Raw genomic sequence first — 19,517 nt, forward strand, 5'->3', positions numbered from 1 at the left:
CAGATTAACCTTAAACATCCAAAATGCAACTAGACCGCAGCAAAAATAGAGGCTTAACCCTCTATTGTTAACGAGAAGGATTTTCAGGAATATTTGGAGACACAGATCTCTCTTTATTTTGATGTAAATGACAACTCAGAAACTAAGCCTGCTACACTTTGGGAGGCCTTTAGGACCTACTTAAGGGGTGCTATTATCTCTTTTGAATCAGCTAGAAGGAAGAGAAACCGGGCTAAGCTCCTTCACTTTGACAAACAAATTAAAGATTTGGATAAAGAGAACGCCTGAACGCCATCCACTATGCTACATAAGAGAATACTGTCTTTAAAATATGAATATAATAATATACTCTCAGCAAAAATCAGTAAAGCCTTTTTGTACACCAAGCAGAAATACTTTGAGCTTGGTGACAAACCACATAAAATGTTAGCAAGACAACTTAGAAAACAAGAACAAGACCGTACAATTCATAAAATTACAAATAATGCAGGTGAGGCTTCAACAGACCCCAGAGACATTAACAATCAATTTTTTCAATTTTATCCAAATTTATACGCTGCACAAAATATAGATTGTGACTCTATGAAAAAGTTCTTGGATAGCTGCACTTTTCCAAACCTAGGGGAGGATGAACTCGCACACTTAAACTCAGAAATAACAATATCCATAAATGCTCCTATAATGCAAGACACTGCTTGATTCAGTTTAAATTTTTACATCGTCTACACTTTTCAAGAGAAAGGTTAAATAAAATATACCCTGAGGTCTCTCCTGTGAGAAATGCTCCCTAGCTGAAGATACGTTAAGCCACAGTTTTGTTTTTTGTCCCAAGACAAAAAAAAATTGGGCCGACATCTTTGATTTAATCTCTCAAATTCTTCATGTGCAGTTGAACCCTGATCCACTAATAACTATTCTGGGCGTATTTGATGATACTGTGGGAATAGACAGTGCAAAGTGGTGTTTTATATCCTATTGTATTGTTATTGCAAAGAAACTTATTCTCACTCATTGGAAGAAGAGAGATGCAAATACACTACATCTAGAGCGAATACGATATACTTTTTGTGATAGACTCTCTTCTTTCAGTAAAATTTGGGCACCTCTCTCTACATTTCTGCAGCTATAACAAGCAGTTATAGTTTCTTGGCTTCTCATTAGGATAAGCTAGCTGGACAGCTGGGACCGGGGTTGTGGGCGTGTGTGAGCGTATTGTACCATGTTATGTTATGTTTTGTTACATTTTGTTATGCTATGTGATGTTAATGTACAAAAGCAGAGCAACTATCTGATGCTGTAAACTCCACTGTCATATAAACATGTGAATTGGTCAATAAATATATCTTGAAAGAATTAAAACAATAACTAATACTATTAAATAAGACCAAAATCCTTGGGTCATAATGTGTTAAAAGCCAGGCCATAAAAATGTGTCTTTAGAAGCGATTTAAATTGATCAAGTGTTTGTGCAGATCTAATATTTAGGGGAAGACTATTCCAAAGTCTGGGATCTGCCACAGAGAAGGCTCCATCACCACAAGTGAGTTGAGTTTAGCCCGAGGGATAGATAGCATTAATCTTGAACTGGACCTCATGTTTTTTTCTGGAGCATAAACAGATAGGAGCTCAGACAGATAAAAGGTAAAAAGAAAACTGTTGCCTCACAAACTGCTTGTCTGATTAACTTTTACCCTGAGCACATCAGCAGAATTACCCACACTTTATAACTGCAAAACAATAGCAGGATGAACTAATGAAGCAGAAAATCTTAATATGCAAACTAAATATAAAAACATAATAATAAAAAGCATTTAAATGTGGCTTCTAATATTCAGATAAAAAACTGACCCGACCTTTCTATTTAGCTCTAACAGTCTGTGAGATCTAGCTTTGTTGATGCTGACATGCCTGTAACAGTAACTACACCGGTGTTGTGGGACTCCTGTCCTACAGTTGTGATTTTGAGTTTCACATATGCTGTATATAAAAGATGGACATAGACACAGACTTTTCCCACTAGTTTGTAAAGTTCCATTTGTGAAGCCTTAAACTGAACATTTTGGCTGTCATCAATGCTTGCTTTTAGTTTTTTGCTTTTTTTTTGTGGGGGGGGTAAACTACAAATCAATTGATAGATAACTTAGGGCTCCCCTAAAGGGTACCTTACTTTATCTCCCTTCTGGACTATCCAGTAGGGCTGCCACAAACGATTATTTTGATAGTCGACTAGTCACCGATTATTTTTGCGATTAGTCGACTAATCGGATCATGCATCCATTGGACGAAACGACAGCTTATTGCACCAGCAGCATCTGCTCTTATATAACATTAGCTTACAGTTTTAAGTGTTTAGGGTATGTGCTAACTAAAAATAAAGACAAGATGATAGTTTATTAAATTTAATGAGATTTACAGATTGTTTCGGTAAAGTTTAATAAACTCCTTGCTATCTAAAATATAACGGGACACCGGAGTATATTCTCGAACATCTCACACTTCTGATAATCAGTTGTCTGCTTGACGTTTATTCAGTCGTGTATAAACTATAACTTTAATCTCAGCCAAACCGATTTACTCAGGAACAAATAAAATACTCAAAAAAAAAGGCCAAACAATAACATTTTTAAGTTATCTAACTGACTTATATATGTTTAACCTGAGTAGCGAAAAGACAGTGGTGGGTTTGAAAACGATTTGCCGGGAGTCCGGTGTTCTCACGGGCTCTAGTGAGCCTTGCCCCGGCTAGCTATCGAGCTAGTGGGTAACAGACGTCTCCGAAAACGTCGGAGCACTTTTGAAAATATGCAGTGTCTTGATAAACTGAGCAGATATTTGAGGTTTACACAGCTACATTCTCGCCTGAAAATATGTTAAACGTTTATTTTGTGACCCAGAAAGATTAATAAGAGTAATATTAAAACTAACTAGCTGCCGCCATTGTTGAAAACTGAGCAGGGCCGCGCTATGAATTCTGGGACACTGCTGCTTCTTCTTCTTCGGAGTGTAACGGCAGCTGGCATCCTTGTACATGCAGTGCTGCCATCTTCTGTTTCAGTCCGTTATTACACTCTTAAATCCTACTACTTATTCCTGCGTCTTTTGTGATCTTACAAAGCTTCAAACGATGCGTCGACTATTAAATCAGTCGTCGACGATTTTGATAGTCGACGTAATCGTGACTAGTCGACTAATCGTGGCAGCCCTACTATCCAGTGGGTTAAAATTTACAAAGTAAACATGAATTTGATGAGACTTGAAAATATGAATTGTTTACTATAACCAAAATTTTTGCAGTCAGTCTCAACCTGCTGGCCTGCTGTTTAGAAAGAATGCAGGTCGAAGAAATAATAGGCATGGGCTTCACATTTCGATCTGAAAGCGGTTTCCTTGTTTAGTCAAAACTCAAAATGAACAAATATTTAAAAGGTCATATTGATTGTAAAAAATTGAGGCGGATATCAACAGCAATCCCTAAAAAAAAAAGGAGAAGAAGAAAGAAATGTCTAGTTTTTACATTGCTATCTTTGCACAATTTTGCATGAAATTTGGGATGTAAATGATCTGATCGTTTTCAATATTGCAAACTTTTTAGACACATGAGTAAAGCATGTATGTACTATCAGTTAACAGACAAATATAGATTTACCAGTGTTGTAGCTACAGCAGTATCATTAACCTTAAGACCATGCTGTATAACTAACATCACTGACTCTTGGTCTCAGTAACCAGCTGCTTTGCCTTTTTTCCTTTCATCAGACCATGCAGAGATACAGCTGTCCTCCTTTTCCACAGCGTTAACTGTGTTGTAGAATTTTGCTATTTTATGTCCCTTAGCTTCAAGACCATCAACTACATCCTGCAGAGCAAAGAGGAGAGAGACTCAGATGGAACAAGAGAAGTAGAACTTACTAATTTATCATTTAAATACATTGAATAAATTACCTTTTCAAGCTTGGGTTCAGGTTTTACTTCATTTTGAGAGTCTACAACAACAACAGGAGTATCAATTGCCTCCTTAAGACTCTTTCCAAACCAAAGGTGGTTCATGAGCACCTTGGAGAGAAAAAAAATGAGGTGAGAAAGTGATGATTACAGGATAAATTAGGGTGAAGAACCTTGTCACTATGATGTAAGCTTTAACAGCAAAGACGGGCATCAGTCTGCATCAATTTATTTTATTTAATATGTAATGGCACTTTTGTGTGTTTACCATGCATACGTACCGAGGCCACTGCCGGTGGAATCATTTCAGAACCAGACCCTCCAATCACCAGCGTCTTTGACTGAGACTTCAGCACAGATGGGGCCATATTGGAGGGAGGCCGCTCCCCTGAGAAATACAACAAAGACCTTGAATGACAAAACTAGAAAGCAGAAATCAGTCTGTACACACATATTTGTGCATAAATCATTCATACAAATGTTTCATACACAAATCAGTTACTGTATTTTCATGCAGTATTTTCATACCTGAATTTTTTTATACTCTACAACAGGGGTGTCAAACTCCAGGCCTCGAGGGCCGGTGTCCTGCAGGTTTTAGATAAGACCCTGGGTGAACACACCTGAATCAAATGATTAGTTCATTACCAGGCTTCTGGAGATCTCCAAGACATGTTGAGGAGGTAATTTAGCCATTTAAATCAGCTGTGTTGGATCAAGGACACATCTAAAATCTGCAGGACACTGGCCCTCGAGGCCTGGAGTTCGACACCTGTGCTCTACAAACAAATTTAGAATTGCATCCGTCCATGCTTATCAAGAAATGATGAAAGTGCACACACAACAAGTGAATTCTCTCTACTGAATCTGTATCAAACTAAAGTGAAATGTCTGTCAAAGTGCAGCTGTTACTGAGACTCTGTCAGTGTGTTAGATTAATGTTTGAATGATGCTATGTCCAAACTGAATTATACAGAACCTTGAACACACTTGAATCAATATTATAGATCTATATATAGATTCATCCATCGATTCTCTTCAGCTTATCCTTCTCAGGGTTGCAGGGGTGGTGGAGCCAATCCTAGCTATCATAGGGCGAGAGGCAGGGTAAACCGAGGTCAGGTCGCTAGCCTGATGCAGCGCTAGCACACAGAGACACTCGCATTCACACCTATGGGCAATTTAGAGTCACCAATTAGCCTAACCCTACTAACTGCATGTCTTTGGACTGTGGGAGGATGCTGCAGTACCCAGAGAGAACTCACACAAACATGGAGGGAACCTGCAAGCTCCACACCAGTGGGATCAAACTCAGGGCCTTCTTGCTATAAGGCAACACCGTGCCAGTGTGCTGTCCTATGTATATATTTAAATGAATAGAAATATCCATATACCGTCAAATCACAATGGTACATTTATATTATAAGGTTAACCCACTTCAGTAGAGAGAAACCCCCAACAGTAAGAAGAGCCCCTTATGAGCAAGTACTTGGTGACAGTGTGAAGGAAAAACTTCACACAACAACACGTTCACATGGAAACAGATTTTATTACAGCAGTGTGTTCAACTGTGCCTGTTCTTCAACATTCAAAACATTTTAGCAGGCTATGGTATTAAACAGAATGTAACAGAAATGCAATTTTATTCCAAATTCACATGATGTGCTTCAGTTTGGCAGTTTTGTTGATCATGGAAATGATCAACAAAACATGATGCGTCACAATGGATTATGAAATGCCATTTTCTCCTCTCATTTCCTGAATGGTACTATTTTGCCATTATTAGAAGTTACTTAAAGAAATATGTCCTGTCAGGAAAATACTTTCAGGAAAAAAATTAAACTCTTTGTGGTATTAGTTATGAAATAATCCGCCTTCCTCGTCTGATTACTTGTATTTCACAAATAATAAATGTAAAAAGCATCCTACTGATCTCTTACCAGGAGAGAAGCTATTAGCTCTACCACAGAAGTCAGACAGCTGGTTGTTTAGAATGATTCCAGTGCTTGGAGAGAGGATCTTGGAGCCAAATCTGTAAATAAAAAGAAAAAAAGAAAAAGAAATTAACTACAGCACCAAGACACTCTTTGTAGTAGAGAAATAGTCTAAAAATAAGTTCCTCAATAATCTCTTAAATCTTCAGTTTCAAGAAAGAAAAATGTCTGATAGCTGGTTTCTAACAGAGAAACAGAATGATGCAGGTACTGACTCGTCGTTGATGCTGCTGGTGACAGACACAGCAGATCCATCTGCAGCCACTACAGATACATGTGTGGTGCCGTGGCTGTCCAGATACAAGTTGATGCCAGGATCACGAGTCTTGTCGCTGCTGATCAACCTTCGTTTGCGGTCTGCAAAGCTATCCTCTGTCAGATTCTTTGCCATCTGTGTGAAATACGGAGAATTAATAAAATGAATTAATAAAACTAAATAAATAAGCACATTACAGAAAATACATTGCTGTCAAGAAAATTAACAAATTACAGCGAAATGTTAACAGAATTTTGATCATTGATGCATCACTGATGCAAGATGAATGAATGAATGAATGAATGAATGAATTAATTAATTAATACTAGAGGTTATAATATTGGTTAGCGATCAAGCTCAATATGTGACTGGCAAAGATATATTCTCTGAAATTCTTTGTCGTCTGTGTGAACTACAGAGCATCGGAAAACATCACATTACACAAAATTATACTTATTTTTAAATACTAAAATAACAATAATAATAATAAGAAGAAGAATACATATTAAATTACTTAGAGACAAATATTAAGGCAATTTAGGTTTATGTGCTTTTAAAACTTGTATTTATACGTATATGTTTCAAAAGTTACATCACTGCTCAGAATGATGCTGAAATGAAAATGCAGACTTACTGGGAAAAGCTGAGACTCAAAGAAATTTTTACAGCACTCTACTGGTTCTCTACACCCTTAGTGCTTCTATAAGAACTTTAATTGTAAGTAGCAGCCAGGTACTGATAATCAAACACCCTTGATTGATCATTAACAAACGTGAACACCTCTGTAAAATTACTTTGTTAACACAAAGTCACAATCTCACCTCAGCAGATTAACCCAAAGTCAGACTATGCAAAGCTCAGAGATATTACAAAAAAAACTTCAGATCTGTTCACACCTCAACTCATTATCAATGTGCATAAACTGACTGTGGTGGGGTGTGGTTTGTGGATGAGCTGCAGGCGGGGGTGGAGCAGCGGGTTCAGGCAGAGCAGAGGCTCATTATTTTCATCATGTCCCCCCTATTTTAGTAACACGCCGGGGCCTGGAGGCAGAGGTGGCAAGTGGAAGTAACTAGTGTTAAAAACTTGAGTGAATCTAAGTGATGTTAGCTCTCTTTCTAGCTATATTTTTCAAATATTATGATAATTATCAAGTAAATGGGTACATTTACAATTATAAGTAAATTTCAAACAATGCGAATATTATTCTCATATTGAAACCAGGGCATCCCTTTTAAATATTTTGCACTATTTATTTTGTGTTTTGTGATGTGGTATTGCTACTTTTAATTGTTTAGTCACTTAAATAGAATCATACTTTATGCAACAAAGCAGGTGCAAATCTGTAGGATTTTGAGATACTTACTTGATCTGAGCTGAAGTTTGGATCGCTGATATTTGTCTTTAAGTCATTGGCAATTTTTAAAGCTTCAATATAACGGTGATAAAACAAAATCTTTTCATCAGTCGTCTTAGGTTCTGAATTAATTTTGTATCCTGAAAATATAAATAACTGTTATCTCTTTTATTTAAAACATCGATTCTTATGTATCACATTTGTAAAGATTGATAAGGATCATTTTCTTATATGAAACAAACTCTACATGCTATAAGCAACAATCAGGAACCTTTCATGATGTTGAGGATGAAGCTGAGGATGGCTCCTCCTGAAGGAGGCGGAGGGAAGTACATCCGATACTCTCCCAAAGTAATATTCCACGCATCAGTCACTTCAGCTTCATATGATGCCAAGTCCTCCAGTGTGAGGTTTCCTTCTGAGCAAAAACAGTGAAACAAATTATCTTGTTGAGCAAAAATGAACACAATGCATCTCATAATCAAGACTTTGAATGGATCCAGACAGATCACAGTGTAGCCTGTGAGGGATCATGTTAGATTTTTATAGAACCAATTAATTTTCTAATTTGTAATTAGATCATTGTGCCTGGCAGACATAGAAAATGGTCAGAAAAGAGAGCAGGATGAAACCTGTCTGATAATACCTGCTTTCTGTATGTCACGGATTAAATCCTTCGCTATTGTTCCTTTGTAAAACACGTCTGGTCCCTCGTTTGCGATCGTCTCCAAAGTGTCAGCAAGTTTCTCAAATTTCACAATATCCCCGGTCTTAAGCAGCATCCCATTTTTATCTAAATATAACTCCCTAAAAGACAAAGACAGTGAAATAAAGCTGAAACATTTATTGTTTGCTCTTTGTATTAACTTTGTATTTATGAAATCACATTTCATACCTTATTGATGTATTATTAATGCGTGGGATGTGTTGACCTTGGACATAAGGAATAGGGAATCCTTCTCTGGCTAATTTGATGGTCGGCTGAAAGAGGTCGGTCCAATTCAACTTCCCATAAAGCCGGTGTGCTGCTTCATAACCTCGAATTTCCCCAGGAACCCCAATCCAACTCCAACCTGGTTAGATAGATAATGGACAGTCAGTGCTGGAAAGTCACACATACATTTGCTCGTGTTTTGAGTAAACTGTAAGGTCCTGACCTTTAATGATCTGAGATAACATTTGTTATAAATTGTTGCTTTGTAAATACTCCATTCTATTCTGCTCCATTTCAGAGGGAAACATTGTAATTTTTAAATGTGTTTCTGTTTGTAACTGATTATGTTAGAGATAACATTTTGCATCTTACATTTACTTTTAGATTATTTCACTATATTTACATATTTACACTATTTTTGGCTTAAAGAAGCATTTAGTATATCTTATACTTACTTTTCTTACTGTTTATGCAGCCTGTGTGCAGGAGTGTAGCACAGAACTCTGGGCCATATAAGTATATGGTGTCTGTAGCTCCCTTTCTTTCCTTGATCCATCTTTCTCGCACATATTCTAATTTCTATTTTCTTTATTTTTTATGTCTTCCACAAGTGAACTGCTATAATAAATACTCCCAGCTCTTATTGCGCTCCATCCCATACTCAAATGCTGTTAAAAGACGCTTCTTAACAGAGACTATGCTGATTCTATATATGGATCCACAGCTTCCCTTCAAAGTCAACACACTATAGACGATCAGGAAGTAATGCAGGAAGGTCATTTGTACTCTGCTGACAGGAACAAAAGGGACAGGGACAGGGACATGTGCATCCACAGTAACCTGTGTCTCTGGCCCCACTTCAGCATCTCACAAGATTTCCAGCTTCACTAGAAATTGGCCAAAGCAGAAACAATGACTGATTAACATGGACTTGTGAGGAAAGTTAAGATTCGTCCTGGGGTTTGTTAGGGTTCAATGTTGAGAGAAGAATCCATAAAAAACCACAGATCCAGGCGTGTGCAATTTAGACGGCATTTTAATGAACACATGTGTGAGTTCAACAACCCAATCAGTGTTGAACTGTCTTTCTCATATTCAGACAACTGTTTTATGGGGTTAAGAATTGTACAGCCCCCTTTTCTGTTACTAGGCAGATTTACGTCACACCAAAACCACAATGACTTTTAACATAGAACATCATCTTCGTGTCGACGGCTGATGCTTCCTGTTAGCCCGCCTTCACTGTCGCTTATCTCCCTGGAACATCAGGTGCACTTCCTGTAGAAAATGTCACTCATACAGGCACAACTTTGCAGTCTAAAACTCATTTAGTAGGTAAGAGTTTATATCTGTGTGTGTGTGCACGTGCAGGGGCGCGTGCATGCTGTGTACTGCGTACGTGTCATGACCTCTCACTATTTGTCTGTCTGTACGTGCAGAGTTTGCATCTGCTTTCTGAACCTTAGTTGACCTCAACTTAAGCAACTTGAACTTTCCCCTATCAGTGATCCCTCTAACTAAGTGTGCGTGTGGTTACGTGTATGTCCGAACCAAGACTATATATGTGTACTCTACTGAATTAATGTTTTGATCAAAAGCCTCTACTAAAAGCTTAAATCAAAGATAAATGCATAATAAACTCTTTGGCTCTTTGGCTTGCACTCGCTCTGCTTTCGGTTTCACTTCTGCAAAAGCACGCCGTTTCCTGTCAGCCTGCAACTCAGTTTTCTCACCCACTGAAGACTATATGTAAGAATATAAAAACATTCAAAAACCTTTAAATTATAGATTCAACTGATTATAACTGAACCTGTAATAAAGACTAATATAATACCAATATATTTTGAACATCTGAGTGCATCTGAATGCAACATCCCTATTAACATGAAATGTTAATGATGATTAAAAAATAGCAGCAAATAATAGCAGTAAAATATTTCTCCTCTCGATAGGTTGAATTTATATTATCTGGAGACCAGAAAATGGGAAAGATGGGACAACATTCTAACAAACTGTCTATTGTTGAACAGCCCATTCAGAAACTGATCTTGCTCTTAGAAGCTGTTTAATGTGACGATTATATTTTTATTGTATGAAGACTTTATGTGTGGACATTCTCTGCAGACTCGCATTGATAATTCTATTAGAGGTGGACAGATCAATCCAAATATTGATAGTATCAATACCATCACTGATATCAGTATCAAATCGATCCATCCATCCATTCTTTGGCACAATTCCTTTTTCAGGGTTGCAGGGCGGCTGGAGCCTATTCCAGCTGTCTTAGGGTGAGAAGCGGGGTGCACCCATGACAGGTCGAATTTGGCAAATGTGCAGTAATTCAGCTTGAAAATCATGACACATTGCTCTCCCCTACATAAGCTCTCAATACTGCTCTTAATTTACATATTATCGGAGCGTTACCAAAATTTGTAGTATTGCACAAACTAAATTCTAAAGTACGTAAAAAGCTGTGTGGTTAAGGGTTATTTTGAGTTTAGAAATCATTAATGTTATATTTCTCTTTGTTGTTAAAACACACATAATTTGGTGGAAATGTAATATAATAGGACACTTTAGGACACCATTGAGGCCGTGCCACAGTCAACTTTCATTGTGCTCTGGGCTTATTAATCCTTTTTTGTCTTTTAACAAATGTATTTAATAAAGGCATTTTAATATTGAAACCAATTTGCCTCAGTAGTGTCTCTTCAGACCTATGTATTTCTTTTGTTTAGTCTGAAAACACACTCTTTATATTTCCTAGGGGTGAATTTCCCCTAGGTGGCGCTGTTGCATTTTAATCATAACACCCCCTGACCACCTCGCCACAACAGTAAGCATGTACTTAGTTTTTCATGGTTCAGTGTGCCATCCACAAATTTAAATTCTCTATCATGCAAAAAAGAAAGTCATACATGAACATGATCCAGAAATGCTGCTGTCTTCTCTGGGCCAAAGCTCATTTAAAAAGGACTGAGGCAAGTGGAAAACTGTTCTAATGTCAGACAAATCAATTTTTTTAGTTTTTTGGAAAATATGGATCCTGCATCCTGTGGGCTAAACAGTAAAGGGCTTTAACGTTGTTAAGTGCTGCTGTTTTTGCAGCTTGTTATCAACACTCAATTCAAAACGCTTGAAGGTGATTACATTACTGCCTATGGAATTGGCTGCTTGCACATCTGGCAATGCACCATCAGTGCTGAAAGATGTACACAGGTCTTACAGCAACTTATGCTCCCATCGAGTTGACATCTATTTCAGCAAGACAGCGCTAAACCGCATACTGCATCTATTACAATAGCATCTCTTCACAGTAGAAGTACCAGGGTGTTAAAATTACCTGCCTGCAGTTCAAACCTTTGACCAAGAAAAGTTAAAAACACGTCGGGTGCATCATGAAATATATGACAAAAAGGACCCAGGACTGTGGAGCAGCTAGAATCCTATGCCTAACAAAAGATGTGGGCTTTTTGAACCGGTATTTGAATTTCTCTGGACTTGTTAATTATTTGTTTGAAGAGGTATAAGATAATTTATGTTTTTGTTCTTGAGTGTATTATTTTCTTGTGCTTTTGAGTTTGATGATGTTTTCTTTGTGTCCAGTCTGTCCCTGTCTCATCTGAGGGTCCTGTCTTTAGTGTTTGGGGGTTTCATTCTTTTGCCTAATTGTTTTGTCCTAGTTCAAGTGTGTGTGTGTGTGTGTGTGTGTGTGTGTGTGTGTGTGTGTCAGTCAGTGAAGCTTGCTTCCGTGCAATAACAATACTGAGGTTAGTTGTTTAAGATATCCTGAACTTCCATAAATAGGAAACTCAAGCCTGCTTTAATGTTAGCTTATAACCAGCTGTTGTTGTTTAGCTAGTTTGTTGTTGACTGCCTGGAGTTGGAAGCGCTGATTGTCCAGTCTGCTTACAGTAATTAAATAATAATGTTTATGCACTCCTTAGTGTGTTAGAGTCCTGACTTTAGTTCAGGAGATGAGGTTAGAGGTGAGGAGGAGGATGACATTTTAACAAGATACCTGTCATGCTGTCTCTTTCCTTTGCTTCTTTGGTGACAAGAACCCTATCTCAGATGATAAGACGTGGGAATGATCCTTCATAGCTTCAGTTTGTCTTGCAGACTAAGGTGCAGAATTTTAAAAAAAAATACCTCTACAGATAACTGACTACACCTTTAAAACTTTTGTGTTACATCTTGTGCATGATTTGGAGAAAGACCTGTTAAGACCTGTTAGAAGAAAAATCTGACTGCTTCAATCTCTCTGGTTGTTTTTGAAACCAACTAGCATGTGTTTCGTGGTGTTAATTTATGCTAGATTATTCTGTCATATATGACACCAACTCATTGTCTTAACTGCCAACAGCCAAACCCTCTGTAGTGGTTTGCTTTATCTCTTTTTTCTTTTCTTTTCTTTTTTAATATCCTAGTTTTGCTTTCTTGAGGAAAGAGGAATGACTCAGTGTGCATTAACAGTCACCTGTACAGAATAAATTAGCTGTGTCATAAAGGTGAGTCCAAGAGCAGATTAGACTAAACAATCATAAATATTAGCATTATGGCAGAAAAACAGCCCACCTTGCGTCCACTCCATGGTCGACTCTGTGGTTTTAGGACACGACTTAAGCAGGTCAGAGTTCACATTTCTGGGGACAGTCTCTCTGGAGTTGATGATTTTCACTTTACCTTTGAAAACATTACATATTATTATGTTATTCCCCAGCAGGGCTGAGCAAAGAGGAGCAAGGGTGTCTTGTTACCGGAGCTGTCCATCACAGTGAATATGACCCCGCCTCCGATCCCTGCGCACTGTGGGTTGATGATGGAGGTGCACAGCAGCGCAGCAATGGCAGCATCTACTGCAGAGCCGTTTTTCTGAAGAATGTCCCTGAAAGAGTTCACCGTTATCACTTTAGTGTTATTGTTATCATGTGTGCACAATTAAATTCATTTTAATCTTCATCGAAACTGTAATATCCCACAATTAAATTGCCATGACTGAATAACACAACAATGTGTTGTCTTTGTTGTTATTGCATGTGCTAAGGATGCACAGTTCATTGAATTTTAATCTCAATCATGTCCCACAATTAAATTAACCTGATCATTTGCAGACAAACAGGAGGATCTTGAAATCTATACAACCACTTTTTCAGGTATCTGTGAGGAGCCTAGCATCAGGACTGTGGACAAGCTGGAGACAGGGCAGAGAAGACTGACTGAGACCAGTGTAAGGTCATTTGCAATCATCTAAGTGGGAGGAAATGAGAGCATGAATTACAATTTCACCATCTTTCACAGAAAGAAAAGGCCTCAGTTCAATATTTAACCACCAAGTTAAATATGTCAAATATCACACCAAGATTTTTTGCATAGGGTTTGATGCTGGACAGATTGTGAAGCTGATCACAAAGCTCTCTGATGGAACTAAGCACTGTAAGTTCTCAGTTTCAGTAGAAAAACAATTTAAACAACTATTTAAAAGTGAAAGCAGCGCTCTGTGGATTTAATCCTGTGTTAGGTTTTGGTAACTGCATTAAACCTGCTCTGAAATTAGGTGAATAAGGAGGAACAACTTTATTTTGATCCAAATTTCTGTAAATTAGTGGGAAAGTTAGAGTTTGCATCCAGAGAAGCAGAAAAGACAGCACCATTGTGTTGGCAGATTAAAAAAATGGAAGTAAAATTATTACATACTGTTTCAAACAAATAAACTGAGAAAAAAAACTTGAAAGTTGTAGCTAGGGCTGCTCAATTATGGCAAAAATGATAATCACGATTATTTTCACTGAAATTGGGATCTCGATTATTTGACGATATTTATTTAACAATAACAATGTATTGAATAATGGCTTTAAAGATGTCAAAAAATAATATAAAATAGTGTGCAAATACTGATAACAGTGCAAATGTTTACAATATAAAAAATAAATGAAAAATGTAAAGATCTATGTTTAGTGAACTTCAAAATACTGCATAATACTGGTTGTTCACTGTGTTAATTGAGCAGTGGTCTTTGGCGAGGAAAAACGTTACCGCATTTGTTATCTCCTTGTGTCTCTGGGAGCTGGTGGGATATTTAGTCGCGTTGTATAGCGTGAATGGAGGTCTGTGAGGATGAAGCAGGTGTTGTCAAGAGTTTTTCTCTATGTTCCTTCATTGTTTGATCGTATGTCACTTTGTGAGCGGTCTTCAAATGATTGAATAAATTTGTAGTGTTGCTCTGTGGTGCAGCTACGACACCGTAGCAAAGTTTACACACTATGTCTACTTGATCCACGTCTGACTCCGCGAACCCATAATGTTTCCACACCACTTAAAAGAGTTAGAATTCCCATCACTAGAAAGAAACATAGTTTTAAATAGCACTACTATCATTATGACCTTCAGATCAATATATTAACCTCAAAGAAGAGGTCAGAGGTCAAATGTGCCATGATATTTTTAATATTTATACCCTATATTTTGACAATACACATCACACCTGTAAGAATCATAGTTTCTAAGTTATAAGGTTTTTTCTCCATTTTCGACCAATAAATCATTTAGTTGACCTTGGTGGATGAAGGAAATTTTTAATAGATTAATTAATTAATTCATTATTAATATGACTCCACTGTGCACCCTTACTAGTCAGAATTCATTACAACTCTTTGAGCTTTTGTGTTTGCAGACAAAATGATTGCAGGCAGAACTCATGCTAAAGGTAGAAGCACAAACATTGGCGGAGATAATAATGCATTATCCTCTGTATCTTAAAAATGTAGTTCACGCTTTTGTGTGTTTCTATGTAAATGAGACAAGACAGTTGTAAAATACAAGTTAAGTATAAATTTTTATTTTTCATTAAATAATGTGACGATAAATAAAGTGGGTGTAAAAAGCTTTAATTATGACATATATGAACTATGAAAGATGTAGCCTAATTTTGCTACATCAGCAGATTTTGCTGTGGACAATCGGTTTGTCAGGATGTTATTTTCAAATGTAAATTAATTTTTAAAAAATCCATCTGAGAACCTAAAGAATAACACATTTGTTAACAAATCAACTCAAAGAAAGCGACTTACAAGTCTTTTAATGTTTGTTTGTTTTTGTTTTTATTGTTTATTTGTTTTATTTTTTTATTGCAATTTTTATTCACGATAATGTAATAATGTTTGTCCGGTAGAATGTCTCGTAAATAGGGAATAGCATGAAGATTTTGCATTGAGCTGTATTATGCAGATCACACTGAATTTTATGAAATGGCATATTGGTTTCCTAAAAAAGGAGAAATTAAAATTTAGTTATGAGTAGTTATCTCGTAAATAGATGTAGAGGGAAAAAAACAACCGCACACTTCCACGATGAGACGCAGGTTACGCAGTTCTCAGAGATCTGTTAGCGTTTATATTTGGATCAGTGCATAATCGTATGTGTTATGTGAAAAAAAAAAAATGTGTCAGAAGTTTAAAATGTTACTCACCGTCCAATCTTTGAACAATTCTCGGAGTCTGCGGCCACTGCAGCTTTAGAGAAAGGGCAATTAGGGTCCTCCTCGTCCGACGGGGCAACCTGACCTTTACTTTTACATAGCCCGAACCATACCCCTAACCCTGCCCCCAAACCAGCTATTAGACCACCTACAACTAAAGAACAACAAACCCAACACCAAAAGATAACTTTTGGGGAGCATTTTTGGAGACTACGGTGGCCCCTAGAGACAAAGCACGTACAAACTCCAAAACACATGCAAACTCCAAAACACTTGCAAACTCCAAAACACTTGCAAAATCCAAAACACTTGCAAACTCCAAAACACTTGCAAACTCCAAAACACTTGCAAAATCCAAAACACTTGCAAACTCCAAAACACTTGCAAACTCCAAAACACTTGCAAAATCCAAAACACTTGCAAACTCCAAAACACTTGCAAAATCCAAAACACTTGCAAACTCCAAAACACTTGCAAACTCCAAAACACTTGCAAAATCCAAAACACTTGCAAAATCCAAAACACATGCAAACTCCAAATCACAACGGAAGTGCTCCAGGACGCTAGGGGCAGTGTTGAGCTCAATTTGCAAAATAAACGGCAAGTTTGTCTGTATGGGACGGTCTAGTCTCCGTCGCGCTTCCCAGGTTGCCTAGCAACCATGATACTAACCGCTGGAAACGTGTCATACAACTTTGTTTGACAGAAATGAAGGAGAACATATTTTGTTCATTTGTTTGTTTGTTTCTACAAGAGCTTTGTGTGATTTGATAAGTATCTGAGGCTGAGACCACAGGACTGTAAAACATGATTTTTGGGCTTCATTTCTGTAATGAACAGTCATTTAAGATTAGTTAGTAAATAACAATTAGCTAATGTTGTTCATGAGACTAAAGTAATATCACTTTGGTAATGTAAATATAATATGGCCAATATTATAGTTATTATATTAATCATTATTAGCTATTACAGCAGTGAACATGAACTCTGTGTCAAATACTGAGCCTCAGTACAGATTCAAGTTGCAGTTATCTATATGTCTTATCACCTTAAATCTTCACTCAAAGAGAAGTATCTTTGACAGTGCATATATAGGTGTATCATATATAAGAGACAAATGTTGTTCCTTCAGTATGTTGGCATTGCTAAATTTGGCTCATTGCTTACATATATTTATAAAAAGAAAATGTACAAACTGTGATAACTGTTTCTGATAAAATGAAGAGTAGACTGATATATTAAATATTCCTTTATTGGGTGAGAAAATCAGACCATGTCATAACTGCTTTAAGTCATACAGAATAGATATCAGAGCCTTAAACAGGCTGACTTCTGCTAAATGGGTCAAACTGGGCAGAAAGTACACAAACACATAACATCCTTATAGAATATGATGTAACACTATAGATCAACTTACCTCAGAATATATAAAGCATATAAACAATTACAGCAATATGATGCAACAAACACAGCAGTGCTACTAATCCAAAATACTCAAAGCTTCATAGAACTGAAACAAACATGTATTTTTAGCTCCATTCTGCTGCTGATACATACTTTAGGTTTCTGAATATTAAACTTGTTGCTGCCTTTCATAGTGTGTAACTTGAAGGCCCTGAGTACTTTCTCCCACACTGAAAACACTGGGATGATAACATTATTTGAACATTACCTAATAAGACTGATTCAGGACAGACAATTAGTTATGTTAAACTTTCCTAGCAGTCCTTCACAAACAGGGAACAGTCTGTCTATTCTCTCCATCTGTCAGCTGCTGCTGGCTCTTCCTCCTCCTCTTCCTCACACACTGCTGAGTTTGTCCTGGTGGATCATCAGGGTGCAAAGCCTCACAGATGATGTGCAGCAGTGGGTCCCTCAGTCTGTCCTCACTCTGGACACTTGCAGTTGTCACACATGGAAATCAAATGTGTGATAAGCTGCAGGATTCAAACACAAGTGTAACTTATAAATACATGTTCATACTTTTATTCCACAATCAGAGAGAAAGAAACAGAGAGAGTGCAGGACAGACAGACAGGTGACAGTCTCAGGTGTACACACTGCTACAAAACAGCACAAGAGAAGGAGGATTTAGTGTTTGTGTTATTACGAGTGCTAAACAAGAAGAGTTCCCAGATGGTCCAGTGGACACATGTGTGACTCCTGTGATTAAAGCATCTTTCTTTCAGCTTAACGAGTGAACCGTCAGCTCGTTCAAACACACGTTAAAGTCCGTTTGGCTCGACACCACCGAACAGAGGCAGCAATATAACATAGCTAACATTAACAGTGCAGTGAATCCTGCTTGTGCCGTCATATTCAGGACTGCAAACCGAGCAGCATCACTGACTTTCAGCTTGTTGTGTTTGTGGATATATGACTGACTTTAATTATCCATAAAATCATCACATTCTCTGTAAGATTAAAGTCAACTATTGAACGGCATATATTTTGAAGTAAAGGCTTTAAAACCAAGTTAGTACAAACATCGCTAATGTCACTTAACTTTGCTGACATGTGGCCAACAGTAATGTTTTAATGTTCTTCATTATAAAAACATTTGCGCATAAATAAGTGACATAATATTCAGTACTTACTTCTGAAAGTTTACTGTTTGGCGGCTCCGCTTCCGCCGTTTTTTTTTCGGCAAAATTATCCACACCACGGCCGCGCTATGAAATCTGGGATATGTTGGGCCATGAAGGCTACACCGACCCATCCTTAAAATTCAGGGAAATTAAGGACGCATTTGAGGGCCGCATTTCGAGCAGCCTTTGAATTGGGACAGCCTTCGTCGTGTCGCTGTGACATAATCGTCCTTAAATGTGGCCTTTAAGGCTGCAGACCCTGAATTGGGATAGAGCCCAAATCCGGTCATTGGTACTTCTTGGCTTGTGTAGTTACTAGGTAACAAAAGCTCAACACTGCCCCTAGCGTCCTGGAGCACTTCCGTTGTGTTTTGGAATTTGCAAGTGTTTTGGAGTTTGCATGTGTTTTGGAGTTTGCAAGTGTTTTGGATTTTGCAAGTGTTTTGGAGTTTGCATGTGTTTTGGAGTTTGCAAGTGTTTTGGAGTTTGCATGTGTTTTGGAGTTTGCAAGTGTTTTGGATTTTGCAAGTGTTTTGGATTTTGCAAGTGTTTTGGAGTTTGCATGTGTTTTGGAGTTTGCATGTGCTTTGGAGTTTGTACGTGCTTTGTCTCTAGGGGCCACCGTACTCGTCTAACTCAGACATCGCTGTTTTCTCTGCGTAACCGTCAGTAGTTCCCTTCCTCTGAAAGTTTACCGCTTGTTGATTCTCCAGACAGCACAGCTACGTATTGCGCACATATTTCCGCTGTGTGGGTACTGATAGGCGACCGCACCGTGGCAGAGACGTATGTTTGTTCTTTGGTAAGCAGAGGTAGCTGCTACGTCGTTTGACACTGCTTCCCTTACCTCTCTCTTGCCACGCCACACAGAGAGGGGTCCGGTAGCGCTGATGTTTTTTGCTCATCTCTGCAAAACACTGGGTAGACCTCAACTTTTTCCTCCTCGTGTGTGATCCCACCAGGGATGAA

General features: G+C 37.8%; 1 protein-coding gene across 1 annotated transcript; it reads right to left on the bottom strand.

Annotated features, from left to right (window-relative positions):
• Nucleotides 1-3,215: 3,215 nt before the first annotated feature.
• LOC116327148 (glutathione hydrolase 5 proenzyme-like) lies at nucleotides 3,216-16,623 on the bottom strand. Its single transcript, XM_039621296.1, has 14 exons — nucleotides 16,599-16,623; nucleotides 15,952-16,114; nucleotides 13,244-13,371; nucleotides 13,073-13,169; nucleotides 8,445-8,615; nucleotides 8,196-8,356; nucleotides 7,821-7,967; nucleotides 7,559-7,689; nucleotides 6,152-6,327; nucleotides 5,883-5,974; nucleotides 4,224-4,330; nucleotides 3,943-4,053; nucleotides 3,647-3,856; nucleotides 3,216-3,471 (listed from the first exon to the last, which is right to left on the bottom strand). Exons 1-13 carry the CDS (start codon nucleotides 16,621-16,623, stop codon nucleotides 3,719-3,721), a joined length of 1,647 nt encoding a protein of 548 aa, XP_039477230.1. The 3' UTR covers nucleotides 3,216-3,471; nucleotides 3,647-3,718.
• Between the last annotated feature and the right edge of the window lie 2,894 nt (nucleotides 16,624-19,517).

This window comes from Oreochromis aureus, linkage group 12 (assembly GCF_013358895.1).
Source record: "Oreochromis aureus strain Israel breed Guangdong linkage group 12, ZZ_aureus, whole genome shotgun sequence".
Classification (NCBI taxonomy): Eukaryota; Metazoa; Chordata; class Actinopteri; order Cichliformes; family Cichlidae; genus Oreochromis; species Oreochromis aureus.